The sequence below is a fragment of the Carassius carassius genome, chromosome 1 (genome assembly GCF_963082965.1).
Source record: "Carassius carassius chromosome 1, fCarCar2.1, whole genome shotgun sequence".
NCBI classification, from domain to species: domain Eukaryota; kingdom Metazoa; phylum Chordata; class Actinopteri; order Cypriniformes; family Cyprinidae; genus Carassius; species Carassius carassius.
The window spans coordinates 35113108-35130122 of record NC_081755.1 but is presented as its reverse complement, the minus strand read 5'-3'; the positions used below and the strand labels follow the sequence as shown (position 1 = coordinate 35130122).

The following is a 17015-nucleotide window of genomic DNA, read 5'->3' as shown; positions in this document are numbered from 1 at the left end:
ACCTGTAGCAGGCATTAAATTTTAAATGAGCTAATTAAGTGGATAAAAGTGTACAATTTCTCAGTTTAAACATTTGCTACGTTATCTATGTTCTATTGTGAATAAAATATTGGCTCATGTGATTTGAAAGTCTTTTAGTTTTCATTTTATTAAAATTTAAAAAACGTCCCAACTTTTCCGGAATTCGGGTTGTATAAACATCACTATCAGTCAATAATCAATGATAATGTCTCCTCCTCTGTTGTGCTTTCACATCAAAATCACATCAACATACTTGTTTAGAACTGGTTTGGATGTTTTTCTTTGTTTTTTTTTTGTAAATGGTTTTTGATCTGTGAATATTTCTCTCCTGATTCAGATGACATGATGTTTTCACTCAAGAAAGTATTATTATGGAGAAAGGACTCATGTTTTAGCTTGTTTTTAAATGTTTTGATGGATTCCTTTATTGCAAACAGCTTTTTGTTTCACAAGGTGCTATCTGATGGACTGGAATGGATCATTGTTTTTTAGTGAGAGTCCACAAATGTATTTTTATCAGCTGTTTGGACTCTATTTCTGACGGCACCCATTCACTGCAGAGGATCCACAGGTGAGCAAGTGATGTACAGGAATGCTAAATTTCTCCAAATCTTTTTCAAAGCACAAACAAACACATCCACATCTTGGATGGCCTGAGAGTTAATAATTAAAAGTTTTGGATGAACTATTCCTTTAAATTATCTTAGAAAATATAGTAAAATAAACTTTACTAAATTACATAAACTTTACTAAATTACACATACTGTACAGTAGCATTATTACAACTGGTTATGGGACAAGCAAGAACCAATGAGGGTTGATGTCAAAAACGTTGCTCTGTCAAAAACATTGGCTCAAACAATGGTGTGAATTTGGAATCTGCTTGCGCGTCCATTGGAGGTATGAAGGAGTTTCAAGGAAACCTGTTTGAAAACCATCATTTTTACAATTCCGTTTGGTGACACTATTGGCACAGAAATTGCACATTTCTGCCCTTTCAACTTAAACTAACACATTCAATTCAAGTGCTAAAATAAAACTTCAGATTTTAAGGTGAAGATGAAGTTAATGGCAGCACTGAACTCACTTTTCTAAAATCAACAGCACAATCTGTTCTCAATAAGTGCACCGAGACCTCAATGCCAGGGAGGCGCTGCAGGAAGGAGATCAAATTTAACAGGCCAGAGCGGGAGGTCAGGAGCGCTGATGTGGAGAACAGCACTATGCAGCACTGCTTGGACAATGCCTGCTCCATCTGACACCTCGCACACACACACATAGACACAAGAGAAGCTGTACTCATTAAGGATCTGACTGAGGCTGACAAACACGGCTCAGCTCAACCATGGCCCTGGTGCACATACCGCTAACGAAGCTAAGATGCTGTGGTGTGTAAGGAGGACATACAGACTCCTCATTACACCCTACTGCTCTCCACAGCCCTGAAAGTTTTGACTCGTCATCTCTGTGCTACAGTACAGCAGAATTTGACTACTTTGACACTGTCTTCGAAAACTACGGGTCCAGTTGGCCAGTTTGTGCTTGTGTTGTTACAGGTCTCTCAATGTGATTTATACAAGTAAGACATTTTCCTGGAACAACATCCTTTGCTGTTCCTGTGAAAACATTCCTTTTAACCAATCACAGCCCTTTAATATTAGGGTTAGGTTTATAGACTGTAGGGATGCAGAGTGAAATTTTGAATGAAAGAAAAAAGAATTTGATAAGATTTAGAATTAAATTAAGCCCCACAGGATGTTGAAATGGAATTTAAATTTGAATGACATGAAGAATTTACTGTTGCAATTCAGTGAAACACAAGTGTGTTGGATTACACTTATTCCAATGCTATAAATATAATACTTCTAATTCAATCTAGTACAAATTTTGGTAACACTTTATTCTAAGGTGTCACGTGTGTAACATGTGCTTACTATAATAATAACAATACATTATGCATAATCACATGCATGTAACCCTAATCCTAACAATTTAGTAAGTACATGTAGATAATTAATATGACTAAGTACTTACAGTATATGTAAAATTACAGTAAAATCGTCCAACCCAAATTTGGTGACAAAACATAAATGATTTAATGCCAATTATGCCAATTTATTCTCTGAAATAGAAATACTTTTTCTAATGTCTACCAACTTTAACCAAAAACAAATAAAACAAAAATCCAACACTGTTTTAGATTAATAACAGATTTTTACTTTATAAAAATATGTACTGGCATCAAATTATCAATATATTGATTATATAACATTTTGAATGAACTATAGCATTTTACAAAATATGTTCTTTCACCATAAAATATAAATTAAATGAAAGTGAATGTATTAAATATATAGATAAACATATAAATTAAATACAAATGTCTACAGGTGACATTGCTTATTTCATCTAATATTTCTAAAAATAGCCTGTATGTTGTATGAACATGATTATAAGTAATTTATACTGAAAAATGTATAACAAAATACACCTAGAGCAGTTGTATTTTATTGTAATTGAATTCCCGTTTGATTCAATTTACTAAAATTCAGATTGTAATTTAGTTCAAATAGATTCATTGATGAGTTTGAATCAAGTTAGGTTGACTTTGGATTGGGATTAGACATTTTTGTAGGATTAAGAACAACAGTAGGGTTATAGTAGGGTTGTTCTGGAATATTTTTCCAGAAACAAAGTATGTTGCAATGTTGTCTTTGGTAAACATGTCATGTATTATGTTTTAAGTATCAGGCAAAAAATTTTTACGGTAATGAAACTCGAATTTAGACTCAAATCTGTAATAACCACCAGGGTTTTAGTTTACAGCAACAATCAAGGAAAGAATGCAAGTTAGAGAGAGAGAATGTGTGTGTGTGTGTGTGTGTGTGTGTTGGAGGTGAGGTGACTGGCTGGACTTACGGCTTTTGGTTTAAACGGTGGCTGAACTTCCTTGTTCTCCAACTTTTCCCAATCCATGTAACGGAAAAAGCCATGTTCCCTGATGTCCCGCTCACCCTCAGGACCACAGCCCAGACGCTTGCCTGGGTGTTTAGTCATCAGCTGAAACAGAGAGGACAACACAATTATGAGAGGACCACTGGTATATAGTATGGCTGTCAAACAATGAAAAAAAATCTAATTAAATGCATAATACACAGAATAATTAATCAAGTTCATCAGAATTAATGGCATATCTATATTTTCTAACAAAGGTTTTATTTACATTACAGCATGAGCAAATAGTAGTTTCCATGTTATTACATAATTTATGTACAGTGCATGAGAAATTCTTCATTAAAAGTGGATAGTAGATTAATGTGTCACACTAAGAACCCAAACGTTTAGTTCAAAATACAGTCAGTGTACTGCTTTCCCTACTCCAGTAGCGTTTTGTTCAATAATTTTGTTTTATGGGTCAAAAATACAAATTGCATTAACATCCCTGGAGGGGGTAAAACTAAATTCACAGAAATGAGAATGTCATTACACTTTTTAGGTCAAATAAATTTTACTTTGCCATTTCAGCACAGTTTCTCTTCATCAACTTTCTCCGCACACCCTTCTCTCCCTTTTTCCCCTTCACCGACAGCTGTTTTATTCCCCAGCAGAACATGCTATGTTGAATATAACAAAATCGCTTGGCTATTTTATTCCAGTGAGTGACTTTAGCGTGTGTAGGAGAGATTAGGCGAGGGGAAAAGCTCAACAACTTGCCGCTTTTTTTTCAGCGCCTCAGTGCGCATGAAAAATTGATGGCAGCAGAGAAAGTATTTCCAGTCTCTTGTAAGGCATAGGTGGTGGAGGGGGGAGATGAAGGTCTCTGCTGACTGGTAGAGCCTTAACACTGGATCAGGAAGGGATGGGGCTGGGGCCGGTTTGGATCAAACCTGACCCAACGTGGCTTCTGGACTCATGGCACTTGCGAAGAGCCCTCTGAAGCTTTGTCCTCATTGTCATCATTAATGTATACAGCAGAGGCCAGGACACGCTCACTCGCTGTGTGGCAGCTGGGCCATGCTGCCACAGAGACACAGCTGGCTAATTCTCTCTCTCTCTCTCTCCATTCATCCATCCATCCAAACCTATCTGTCCAAAAACACGGCTAATTATCTATCTGCAAAATATATCCATAAAACATTATCTATCTATGCATCTACCCATGCATTATTCATCCATCCATCCATCTATAAAACACATCTACTGTAATTATATATGAAACACTAGCTACCTATGCAACCATCACATCTAATTCTCTATCTTTTGTCCATCCATCATCCATCCATCCATCATTTTCAGCTTGTTTCTGTTTCTGTACAGCTGACTGCTCGCATTTCACAGCTGTCCTGCCCTGAACGACAGAGCCGCGGTGTAATCTGACAGCGTGATTCAGGAGAGGCTCTAGAGGCCGAACAGAGCCAAAAACACAAGTGACCTGCAGCATCAGAGTCAAGTCAATTGCTTTATCTCTCCCTCCTGGACCTCTTCAGCTAACTGCACACAAGTGTGGCAGGAGTGCTCTTCAGAGAATTCAGCACCGATGCTCTTAAACTTTAACTCGGAGTTAGTGATGGTGACTTGGACGGTCACATGAAAAACAGACAGCAATATACAGTACACGGATGGGAATTTATGCCTCATCACTGTCCTGACAAATGAATCTAAGATGGTTCATGACCGCTGGTCCAATCTTAAAATAAATGTTTATTGAATTTCCATGGCTATTCTAGTCTTTCATGGTTACTGGATATGAATTCATATTGGATAATCATTCTAGCAAGACTGCAGTGTTTTTATGGGCATGTGAATCTGAAGTTACTTTTAAGGTGAAGTTACTTTTTTTTTTTACTCTGAAGCCTTTTGGCACATGTGGGTGTGAATTTGAGTGTTCACACTTGGGTATACTTGTTACAATAACCAATCAAACCTTTTACAGTAACCATAAATACTTTAATGGTAACAGAAAAAAACTGCACATCATACTATACACTAATTGACCGAGGATCACGCACTACCAGAATTTCAAGTCATGCTGAAAACAACAAATTCACACAAATGTGTCTTGTTGCTATCTGATGCTTAACAACATGCACATTATCCACCGACGGAAAAGAAACAATTATCTGTAATGAAAAAAATGCAGCCTGTGTCTATAATACACACCAAGAGTTAAAAAAATTTCGGCAATAAAATTCTATGAATCTGCAAAATTTGCAAACAACTATCCCAAAACTTAGGATTTCACTTATTTTCAATGTTTCCACATCTGGAAGTCATTTTTTTGTACACAAGGTGTATTCTCATCACTTGAGAACGTGAATGATGTCCCAGCAGCATCTTCTACTTAACGAGGCAAACTCAATAAACAGCACAAATAAAAGACAAAAGATCTGTCAACCCTTTTAAATGAGCTACATTCCAACAGCATCAAGAGCAGGCATTAAACTGAGCATGCACCATGTTCTACACTCAGATGGCTTGACAGATGGCTCAGATACCATTGTACTGTTAGTGTATGCTAACAAGCGCTTACACAAATACAGCATATGCAAAGAAAAGGAGGAAAGGAGACAGAAAGAGAAAGTGAGCGAGAGTCTGCGTGCGAGCTCTAGATTGGCCTTAGTCCTGGCGTATCGGCCCGTATCAGGCTTGCGTCCCAAGCCTCTCTCAGCGGTGTGCTAGGCTGTGTTCCATATCAAAGAACTACAGCATCCCACTTTAATCCTCCCATATCAGAGCTGTACACTCCATCAACACTGATAATACTCTTTAATTAGCACTCAGAGCACCGCAGTCGCACATATCTGCTGTTACCGCTGCTGCACGAGCACTTCCTGCAGTACACCATCCTCTGATTCAGTCAGCTTCATTAAACGAGTCCTTAAATGCATCCGGGAGATTTAAATTTTTTTTATTTTTTGTACAGAATTAATGCAGTATAATTCAGCTACTTTATCATCCTCAAATGCTGTGTTTCAAAACGCAGTGAGCGGTCTATCTATACTTGCCAAAATGTGCGGGTGATGGTACCATTCCATAATTATGGTCTGAGAATTTGCTTTACATTTATGCACTATAACAGACACCTTTATAAACAGATTCTATCTTTGCTGTTAAATTTATGTTGGGATTAGGATTATTATTTTTTTTTTTGGAAGAAATGTATACTTTTACTCATCAAGCATGGATTAAATTGATCAAAAGTGACATTACACATATTATGTTGTCTATATTATGATATGATGTTAGAAAAGATTTATATATATATATATATATATATATATATATAAAATCATCAAAGAATCCTAAAAAAAATATTTTAATAAAGATATTAAGAAGCACAAGCTGTTTTCAGTATTGATAATAATAAGAAATGTTTCTTGAGCATCAGATCTGCCTAGAAGGATTTTTGAAGGATCATCTGACACTGAGGATCGAGTAATGTTGCTGAAAATTTACAAGAATAATTTAAAAAAAAAAATATATTACAATAGAAAGCAGTTATTTTGAATTGTTACCAAACTGAGTTTTTATTGTATTTTTTTTTTAGCAAATAGAGTCTAAATGTGTATTCAACACAAAAACATTGTTAGTTTATACGAGTGTACAGTATACCAAATTTATTTACCATGGCATTTACATGGCATTACCGATGTACATTTTTGTAATCAGTATTTTTATGCATTACAAATAAACCCACTGTATGATGACCAAAAATGCTGTCTAGGTGGGCAGCTCCCTAGGTTTTGGTGCATCAATATACAGTTTACAGCAGAGAGGGTTTAATACACTCACTGTGCTGTTCTCTGCATCTGTCGATGTAAGTGGCACAAATGAATATTCCCTCAGCTGATGTTCCGAGCATTAAAGCCTATATCCCCTCAAACTAAAACCCCAGGCTCTAAAGACGTGAAGGGGAGGATTTTCTTTAGCTTTTTTTATGGCAGAACAGAGCATCAACATTTTGATTAAGACAGGTTCAATATATCCATCTGTCCTCTGAAAATCACAAGGCCAGACTAAATTAGTCATTCAATTAGCATGCTGGAAGAATGATTGCTCTGCTTGGTTAAGGGAAATACCTAATTTATATTGCATGGTTCCAGTGTAGCTTTCCCGGCAGGGCGGGCGGCAGAGCCGCACTTGTCCAAACGTACAGGATTTTCCAATCTGTCTTAAAAGTCAAGGATTCATTTGGTATTCCTGCTCTATTTTAGGCGATTGTTGGGGAGAGAGGCCTCCAGGATCTGACACACTTGCTGCACTGCAGAATTAAGCTATTAGAGAAGTTCAGCAAGCACTTACAGCAGATCCTATGAAGAAGAGAGGGAGACTGAACTCATCAAGACAATGAGCTCTGCAGACAAGCTGAGGAGAATACAGACGCAGGATAAGTCAAGGAAGAAAAATCTACAAGCAGAAAGGACGGAGTGTCTATATCTATGTGGGAAAACACAGAAAACGAAAGGATGGAGAAAAAAAGAGGAAGAGAGAGGGAACAGAAGAAGAGGAGGGGGTCTTTTGTTTATCAAGCTTTACCCAGAAGCATACTGCATTTTCATGAAGCCAGTCAAAGAGGACCAGCATTCAGATTCTGAACACAGAGGGTTGATTCATTATTTAATGTTCACATTAGCATGAATGTATTAGTGAGCAGGTCCCTCTGGAGACACCTGCTCTCACATCTCTCTTTCCACTTTATATTCCAGAACTTGTTGTCCTCCCAATACCAAAGATTTCCATTGTCCTAGCGCAAACAAAATGGGTAACCAGGCAGCATGCTAGGTGGAAGATCAGCAAAGCGCAGTGAAAACTGAGTGACTTTGGTGAATCACATGTCAAACGTTGCACTCCACCCCAAAATCAAATAGAAAGGTTTGGTAACACTTTATTTTAAGGTGTCCTTGTTACACATATTGCATGTACTTACTATTAATAATAACAATTAATTATGCATAATTTCATGCAAGTAACCCTAAACCAAATCATAATCCTAACCCTAATCATATAGTAAGTGCATGTAGTTAATTAATATTACTCAGTACTTAAATGCATAATTACACTGTAACAAGGACACCTTAAAACAAAGCGTAACCCTAAATGTATGCTTTGCATTGTGACTTTAATGTCATGCCAATTCAGCATTTTTTGTTGTAAATTATTATTACTGTAGTCATCCTCTGTATACTTGTAATTACACATGTAACTCTATTATGCTTCAGCATAATTTTAGGCAGCACTACAAATACTACCATGATGTATAAACACTATATTTTTATATTAGGTAAACTTGGGTAATAAAACAATTAAAAAATACAATTTATTTATTTATGCATCATGGTAATGCAAACAGGGAAGATCTTCATAGTCCCCCCCAAAATATTACAAATATATTTAAAGACTAAATAAACATTTGAAAATGAAAATCATAATGGAATGCAATAAATATATTTTTAATAATAATTTATTATTATTATTATATTAATTATTATTGCATTACTGTAATGACAACTGGAAAGGTTAATATAAAGGTCTTAATGGTTTTTAAAAAATATATAAATGTTTCATTTTCTTATTTATTTTTCTGTTGGTTGGGGTGAAATATGGCCCAGACATATTGACAGGTGAGATTCACCCAAATAACAGATGTGTCATGTCCCAAGCATCATAAGAATGTACCCACACACAAGCCTGGCTTTCATTCTTCTACAAAACTATTTTCTACTTTATTTCAACAGCCATATGCTCCACTCTGGCACCACAGTGACAAGGAGAAAGAACAGAAACATGTCAAGAATAAGCAAATAGGAGAGAGCTCCCTTTCAAGCACTTTTTAGGGAATACGTTATACTATTTACTAAGATGCCCCTGACATTCGGCGGCTTTTGTCTGGTTTTGTTGGGGCAAGGAAATAAACAAAAGCATTCATATTCAGTCAAACCCAGCCTAGCCATGTTCCAGTATAAGCCAGCAACAAACAGAGCTGAGCTCCTGGGTCCTGCACACAGCCAAGAGTCATTGGCATTCCCACTAAGTGCTGTCTAAGGCTGTATGTTTGTGTGCTTTTATCTGCAGGAGAGAAAATCTCTCAAATAAAGAATTAGATCATGTGTACTCGCTGCTTCACCTGCCAGCGCTCGAGTCTGGAGCAGCACTGGACTCCTAATAACAAAGACAGAGTGAATGAAAGATAGCGATGGAGAGACAGACAGAACTGGCGAATTCTGAGAGGGCCGTGACGCGCATATTGATAGGATAGGTCAGAGGCTGTGGTATTTTTCAAGGCTGCTGAGAGCAAACTGCGATGACCAGTGCTGCAATGAATAAATGATTCATAATGCATCACATGAAGTCATATAATAACTGGACTTTTTTCATTCAAAGCCACTTACAGTATGTGAACTGCCGAGACAGTCACCTTGAAACAACTTCAGTTCTTTTTCAGGGACACACTGATGAGATGGACTGTATCTGTAACTTTTCGGGCCATTAGTCACTCTGAACTGAATTTGATACTTTGGGTTACCTCAGGACAAGGGGACAAGTCTTGTAACTACACCATTCTGCTGCATCAATCTCCATTGACGATGATTTGAAAGAAGGCATGTGATTTGATAAAATAAATTGATGCAATTCCTAATGCATTATGGTCATGAGAAATAGTTAAATAAAAAGTAATTTCAATAATTTTACTTAACATTAATTAGGATGTTTTTGGAAGTTTTTGGAAGAAGTCTCTTTTGCTTACCAAGGCAGCATTTATTTGATCAAAATACAGTAAATATGTCATTGAAATAGTTATAACAATTTAAATGAAATATTTTCTCTGTTTATATACTTTCAAATGTAATTTAGTCCTGTGATGCAAAGCTGTATTTTCAGCATCATTACTCCAGTCTTTAGTGTCACGTGATCCTGCAGATGTCATTAAAATGTGCAGATTTTCTGCTCAAGAAACATTTCTTATTATTAACAATGTTGAAAACACTGTGCTTCATTTTTTTCAAGTTCAACCGCATTTATCTGTTGAAAACTAATCTGAAAAAAAAACCTACTGCCCAAAAGTTTTGAACAGTAGTGAATAATAAAAATAAGAAGAATAGTAATTATCATCATCATCATTAAATTGTGTTGGACATGTCACTGGCTGCAGTGTGAGACAGATTATTGGACACGGTTTCAGGAATTTGATGTATACTGGCTGCTCACCCCTTTGCAGATGGCCACAGCTTCTTTGGACATTGATTTGGGATAGGACACATGATGCTCCATGATGGACTGAAACAGCTCATCCTCATCCTCACCATCAAATGGGGGCTTTGAAAAGAGACCGAGAGAAGAGACAGTGAAGATGAGAGGACAATGCTGTTTACTACAAATGGTCAACAATAATAACATGGATTTTGTAACTTGCATAATTTGCTATTTTTTCCATTTGTGTCCCTTAAACACTGCCAGTTTGAAAGTCATCACCATAAAAGTGCCTTTGAAGTCTTATTTGTTTAACGAAGACTAGAAACGAGAATTACGACATCCTTTTGTCAGGACGGCTCAGCAGTAGCAGTCTCCGCTGGATACAACTCAGACTTTTTTTCTCCAGCGTTCAAAGCTTGACTTGTTTCAGAACAATTCATAAATAATTGACTGAGACCGATAGGCGTGAAATACTTGCTGTTAGTCTCGGGAGATTTGCAGAACGTAATTAATAAAAACTGACCTTGAGATAGCAAGAGGTGATTTACTGCAAGCAGCAGAGAGGAAATGAAACGGCGCGAATGAGAGAAGGCCCAAAATGCACAAACCCCTGACTTTGGGCCTTCTTGATCAGGGTTATCATAACTCTTACCTGCCCAGCCAGCATCTCATAAAGCAGAACTCCGAACGCCCACCAGTCCACTGACTTTCCATAAGGCTGGTAAGCGATGATCTGAAACAGACACACTCAAGAGCGTAAGGCGTAAAAAACAATTACAAATGGGTGACACACTCCAAGGACATCTGTAAATATTAAAATCAATCCTGCCGTGCGCTCTGTCAAGAGTTTCAGAAGTGATTATGGTGCTTTCAACGTGTTACAAGATGTTTTATGTATGTACTGTAAAGTGTCTTTCACACAATAAGAAACAGCCACTTAAGCTTTGAGGACTAGGTGAACTGAAATCCCTTCACTCTTACAGCATGTTGTGTCTTGGTTTGGGAGTGTGTTGTTGACATGAATCCATCTCTAGCTCATGCTGATGGTGTTACACTTGGAGCAGTACCATCTGGTGCTCGATGAGAGGAACGTGAGATATCTTATCAACGTAGCTCTCTATTGCATGAAGCTGCCTCTGGATAACAAACCCATTTTCTCCAATATGAGCTCATGATGAATATAAAGTGGCACGATTTCCCTTACGATGCTTTTAGGAAATGCAGCCCTAGTAGATGCACAAATGTCTATGAAGGTGAAAAGTAAAAGTGACATGTGGCCAAGTATTGTGTCCCATACTTGGAATTTGTGCTCTGCATTTAACCCAACCAAGTGCACACACACAGCAGGGAGTAGTGAAAAAAACACACACTTGGAGCAGTGGGCAGACATTTTTTTGGGTGCAGTCGGGGGTTCGGTGCCTTGCTCAAAGGGTCTCACCTCAGTCGTGGTATTGAAGGTGGAAGACAACGCTGGTCATTCACTCCCCCCACCGACAATCCCTGCCAGTATCGAGACTCGAACCCACAACCTTTGGGTTACAAGTCCGACTATATAAATATTACACCATGCCTGCCCCGAATTATACATGCATGAAATATGTAGGCCACTGGCTCTCTTTTCTCATCCAACACTTTGGGACTCAACACATGTACAGGATCATCTCTGAGCACTCACCTCAGGGGCGATGTAGTCAGGGGTCCCACAAAAGGTCTTGGTGGTGACTCCATCAAGCATGTTCTCCTTGCACATTCCAAAGTCAGCAATTTTGATATGACCCTCCATGTCCAACATGACATTATCCAACTTTAGATCTCTGGTGCACAAAGATGTGAGAGGAGTCAGTGCAGAAACAGCAATATTTACCAACACATTTGTACGTGTATCATATTTATGTTTATATGTGTCCATCAGTCCATTGCAATGAACATTAAAAAAATTAACTCAATGAATTTGCCACTCAATTGCTGTTTTTCAATCCTAAAAGCTAACGTCTTTCTCAAATCATGAAACAGGTCCAACAATGCAGACCTAATAGCCAAATAAAAAGTGTATAAAAGCATTGCAATATTCACTCGCTCTTTTTATTTCGCCAGCAAAATCATCACAAATACACCACTAATATTCATTATACCGGCCAACCCTAGCAGCTTTATGAAGAGAAGCATGGGTGAGCTTGATGAAGGAGAAAAAAAGTGCTCTGTAAAGAAATCATGAGTGTTGTCTGTCTGAGTGGAAACATGCAGTGGATGTTTTCTGTTAACAGCCTGGATTACAGCTCTACTTCCTGTTTAGGCCACCATCCAGGGGACCACTTGCTGCACTTGTACAACGATAAACAATTACGGTTTTTGTAATGCAATGAAGCACAAGACGATTCAATACACTTCACTGTTTTATAAACTCAGAGATCATGTTTAATTAATCACAGCTCAAGATGTCCAGTGTTTTTTGGCCACTAAAAAATCCTGGAAAGACTTATTGTGTTGTCAGTGTTTCAACTGGCTGAATGATTGTTGCCCAGTTAAACAACAGTACAATTGAATGGACAGTACTTCTATCCCTCAAGGCCATTTTTTTTGTTTGCGTCAAACTAAATACAGCATAGACTCTGACTAAGATCAATTGCTGTGTGTAAGCAAGTGTGTTTTGGTGTGTGTTGCTCTGGAAGCCAGTCGTCTATTATTCCAGCAAAACTGAAGACCCTTGTGGTGGTTCTCTTCTCACTTCTATGTGTGACTGACGTGTGTTGCTCTTTGGGCTTCACTCACCTGTATATAACACCCTTCACATGCAGGAAGAACAGACCTATGGCGATTTCTGCAGCATAAAACCTAAACACACACACACACACACATTATCTGAATCAATATGAACATCTGAGCACAGGAGATTAATGTTTCTTGGTCAGTCTTCATGGCCAGAAGACAGCAAGGTGGTCATTATAAAAAAAATAAACTTCAACAAAAAAACAGAGGAGGTAGCTTAATTTGACAAGTCTTAAGTATTCCAGACATCTGTCTAATAAATAATATATCAGTCTGATAAAGGTGTGTTTCTGCTGAGAGCTTTGAGCTCTGCCCTCAGAAAAGACATAAGAGAGATAAAGCAAGTCAGATATCTGTTATTAATACAAGCATGCAGTAATCTTTTATTTATCAGGTGGCGTGTTTTTCTGTCCTATATTTTAGAACTACAGTACATATGAAGAGAATTAGCATTCGTGTTCAGTGACTAATGCAGCTGGGGGTGGAGCAGGAAACAGGCCTCACTTTAGAGTCAGATTATGTCAAAAGGTAACGTCAGTTTCCAGGCCACAGCGGCAACCAGCCTCAGGCTATCACCACTCAAAAAAAGAGAGAAGGACAGAAGTGATTTCACTGAACATTTGCAACACTTTTAACTAAAGTATTTAAGCGCAAAACATTCACTAGCTACCTGCCATCAGGCATTAACTACAACACTACAACAATGCTGAATATCAGCTACTTTACTGTCATCCTTTCAAACAGGCTTCCTTTCTTTGGAGGATTATAAATGCCACGTAAAGATACAATTCAAAAATACTTGATTAAAAATTATTAATCCATCATTTTATTGTTACATTTAACATTTAAGCGTGAATTATATAAAGAGGTCCAAATGACGTGATGTATTCAATGTAGGTCACGCGTTCTTTTAAGGTCCAATTCTTGCTATTAACAAATGACTTACTATGACTTTGCCTTAATAAACTCCAAATTTGCTGCTTATCAATAGTTAGTAAGGTATTTGTCAAGTTTAGGTATTGTGTAGGATTAGGGATGTAGAATAAGCTCATGCAGAATATGTGCTTTATAAATTAATAAACTGCCAGTGTGTTAATAACAGGTATGCTAATAAGCAACTAGTTAATAGTGAGAATTGGTCCCTATACTAAAGTGTTACCTAAATGTATTATGTTCGTTACACTTCGGACGTTTTAAAATAAACAGCTGTAAATATGTGTATTTGCCGATTTTATAAGTGGTTACTTTTCCTCTACCAGTCAAAAGAATTGAACAGTAAGAATTTTTTTCTGCTCACCAAGCCCTGCATTTATTTTTACTATATAAAATAATATTTTTATTTGAATATATTTTAAAATGTAATTTATTCCAGTGATCAGGATTTTTTTCTTGTGATAGAAATTAATACTTTTATTTAGCAAGGATGTACTGAATTGATCTAAAATGATGATGAAGACACAGGGTTGCAAAAGATTTCTATTTCAGATAAATGCTGTTCTTCTGAACTTTCTATTCAACAAAGAAACCTGAAAAAAATTCTACTCACATTTTAAATAAACAGCTGTTAATACATGTATTTGTCAGCTTTAAAATTTTGAATAATTTTATTATAATTAGTGTAATTTATGTACTACATTTCAAACATTAAATAGTTGTAAATTAATTTGTCAAACTGAAAATGACTTTAATGTACATTTTTATTCTTAATTTAAAACACTGATACTTGATTTCCTCATTTTATTTTTGAGTGGTATTCACAATCCTCCATACATTTATATGTAAATTAGGTTCATACTTTGAGCTTCATTCACAAAACTCAGCAATAGTCAGCTGCAATTAACACAGTGTTATTACCATCTGTGCTAACAGTCACTAAATGGCTTTTCATTTAAGATGAGATGTTTGTGTACATTTTGTGCATAGCAAATAATGGGTTGTATATACAGTACTGAGACAATAAGGAAGGAGGAGCAAAGTAACAAGAAAACAGTCATTGTATCTTAGAATCAATACAACTGACTCTCATTATATCATAATACAAGCAAATAGAAGCCCCCGCTGTGTTCCATAACCATTGTGGGCTTTTGCATCTGAAAACCTAGATCTATTCCACTCCCAACAGCTATAATGTGCTGCGACTGTTTCTTGTCCTCCCTGTCATTGGGCACTCATAATCACCCTGACCTTTGAACTGCGCTAAGCTCCATACCCAACACAATGACAACGCTGCTCTCCTTCACTGAGACAGGCTAATTCTTCATGATAAAGGGCAGATAGCAAGCAGAAGCAGAGCAAATAGAGATGAAGCTTTTTAGATGTGGAGACAGAGCATGCTTCTGAGAGCAGATTACTGCAAAGGTCAGCTCAGTCATCTACAGCCAAGGAGCCGACCATACTGAGATCACCCTCAAACACCTGTCTATTTGCTGCTGATTCTTTTTTCTTCAAATTTGTTACAGGGTGGTTCACAGGAATTTCAGCTTATGTGACCACTTTAAATGAACCCAGGCATCAGACTATATCAGACTTGCAACATGCTTTGTGAATGCAAAATACTTTGGGTTCACTTTATTAGTAGGAGAACTAGTCTACTTTTTACTAATTTTATCCAAATGTTAATGAGTCATTGAATCATTCACTAACCCAATTTGGAAGAGACACACGACAGTTCTTCTGTGTGTTTGTATGGAACTACTTATGTTGGCAAAACAACAAAATGGACAATACTGATTCTAATATAGAATAACAATATTATTGTCTTCTTTTTATTGAATTGTTGTATAAAATTAATATCACATTTGCAATTGTGCTGATATTTGGTAAAACTGCACTCTTGCTCATGTAATGTTATCATAAAAATGGACATCATAAGAAATTAATATAAGACAAATATATATAATATAAGACAAAAACTGACAAGGGGTATTTTGCTTCCGTTTCTTGAACTTGGGGTCACTGTAACCACATTCTACCGGGTTATATCACAGAGAAATCGTGCACTAACAAGGCATGTGTTTGTTAGGTTTTTGCAAAGAAAGTGACATACAGGTGCATCTCAAAAAAAAAAAATTGTAAAAAAAAAAAAATTTTTTTTTACATTTCTAAAAGTGAAACTTTCATATGTTCTAGATTCATCATTACATGTAAAGTAAAACATTTCAAACTAATTTATTTTTTTTGATGATTAGAGCTTACAGCGCATGAATGTCAAAAATATAGTATTTCAAAATTATTTAAATATTTCCTAAGATTAATCAAATAAATATTTGCAAAACAGAAAAGTTCAAGTTCTTTAAAGTATGTTCATTTACAGTCACGGCACCCCAAATCATCAATGAATTTGGAAACTTCACACTGGATTTCAAGCAGCTTGGATTCTGTGCCTCTCCAGTCTTCCTTCAGACTCCAGACCTTGATTTTCAAATGAAATGTAAAATGCACTTTTATCTGAAAAGAGGACTTTGGACCACTGAGTAACAGTTCAGTTCTTTTTCTCTTTAGCCCAGGTAAGATGCTTCTGACCATGTTTCTGTTTCATAAGTGGCTCGTTAGCCCTTTTCCTGAAGACGTCTGAGCGTGGTGACTCTTGATGCACTGACTTCAGCTTCAGTCCACTCCTTGTGAAGCTCTCCCAAGTGTTTGAATCTGCTTTGCTTGACAGTATTCTCAAACTTGAGGTCATCCCTGTTGCTTGTGCACCTTTTCCTACCCAGTTTCTTCCTTCTAGTCAACTTTGCATTTAATATGCTTTGATACAGCACTCTATGGACGGCCACCCCTTTCAGTAATGACCTTCTGTGAATTTCCTTCTTTGTGGAAGGTGTCAATGATTGTCTTTCGGGCCATAGCTAAGTCATTACTCTTCGCCATTATTGTGGTTTGAAAGAACAAGAGATCCCTGGAATTTATACTGTAGGGATGGTCAATTAATGAAACACAAATGTAAATATTCTTATATTTTGAGATACTGGACTTTTAACTTTCATGAGCTGTAAGCTCTAATCATCTAATCAGCTCAAATAAAAAATAAATAAAAA

At 36.9% G+C, this 17015-nt stretch overlaps 1 protein-coding gene across 2 annotated transcripts in view; it reads right to left on the bottom strand.

Annotated features, from left to right (window-relative positions):
* The window catches only part of LOC132147838 (protein kinase C beta type), a 128090-nt gene that overhangs the window by 21129 nt on the left and 89946 nt on the right, over positions 1–17015 (bottom strand). For both annotated transcript variants that reach the window (XM_059557112.1, XM_059557111.1), the window contains exons 12-16: positions 12982–13044; positions 11888–12026; positions 10865–10945; positions 10228–10335; positions 2941–3081 (exon numbers count right to left, since the gene is read on the bottom strand). In XM_059557112.1, the coding sequence (XP_059413095.1) occupies positions 2941–3081; positions 10228–10335; positions 10865–10945; positions 11888–12026; positions 12982–13044 (532 nt within the window). The remainder of the gene's footprint in view (positions 1–2940; positions 3082–10227; positions 10336–10864; positions 10946–11887; positions 12027–12981; positions 13045–17015) is intronic.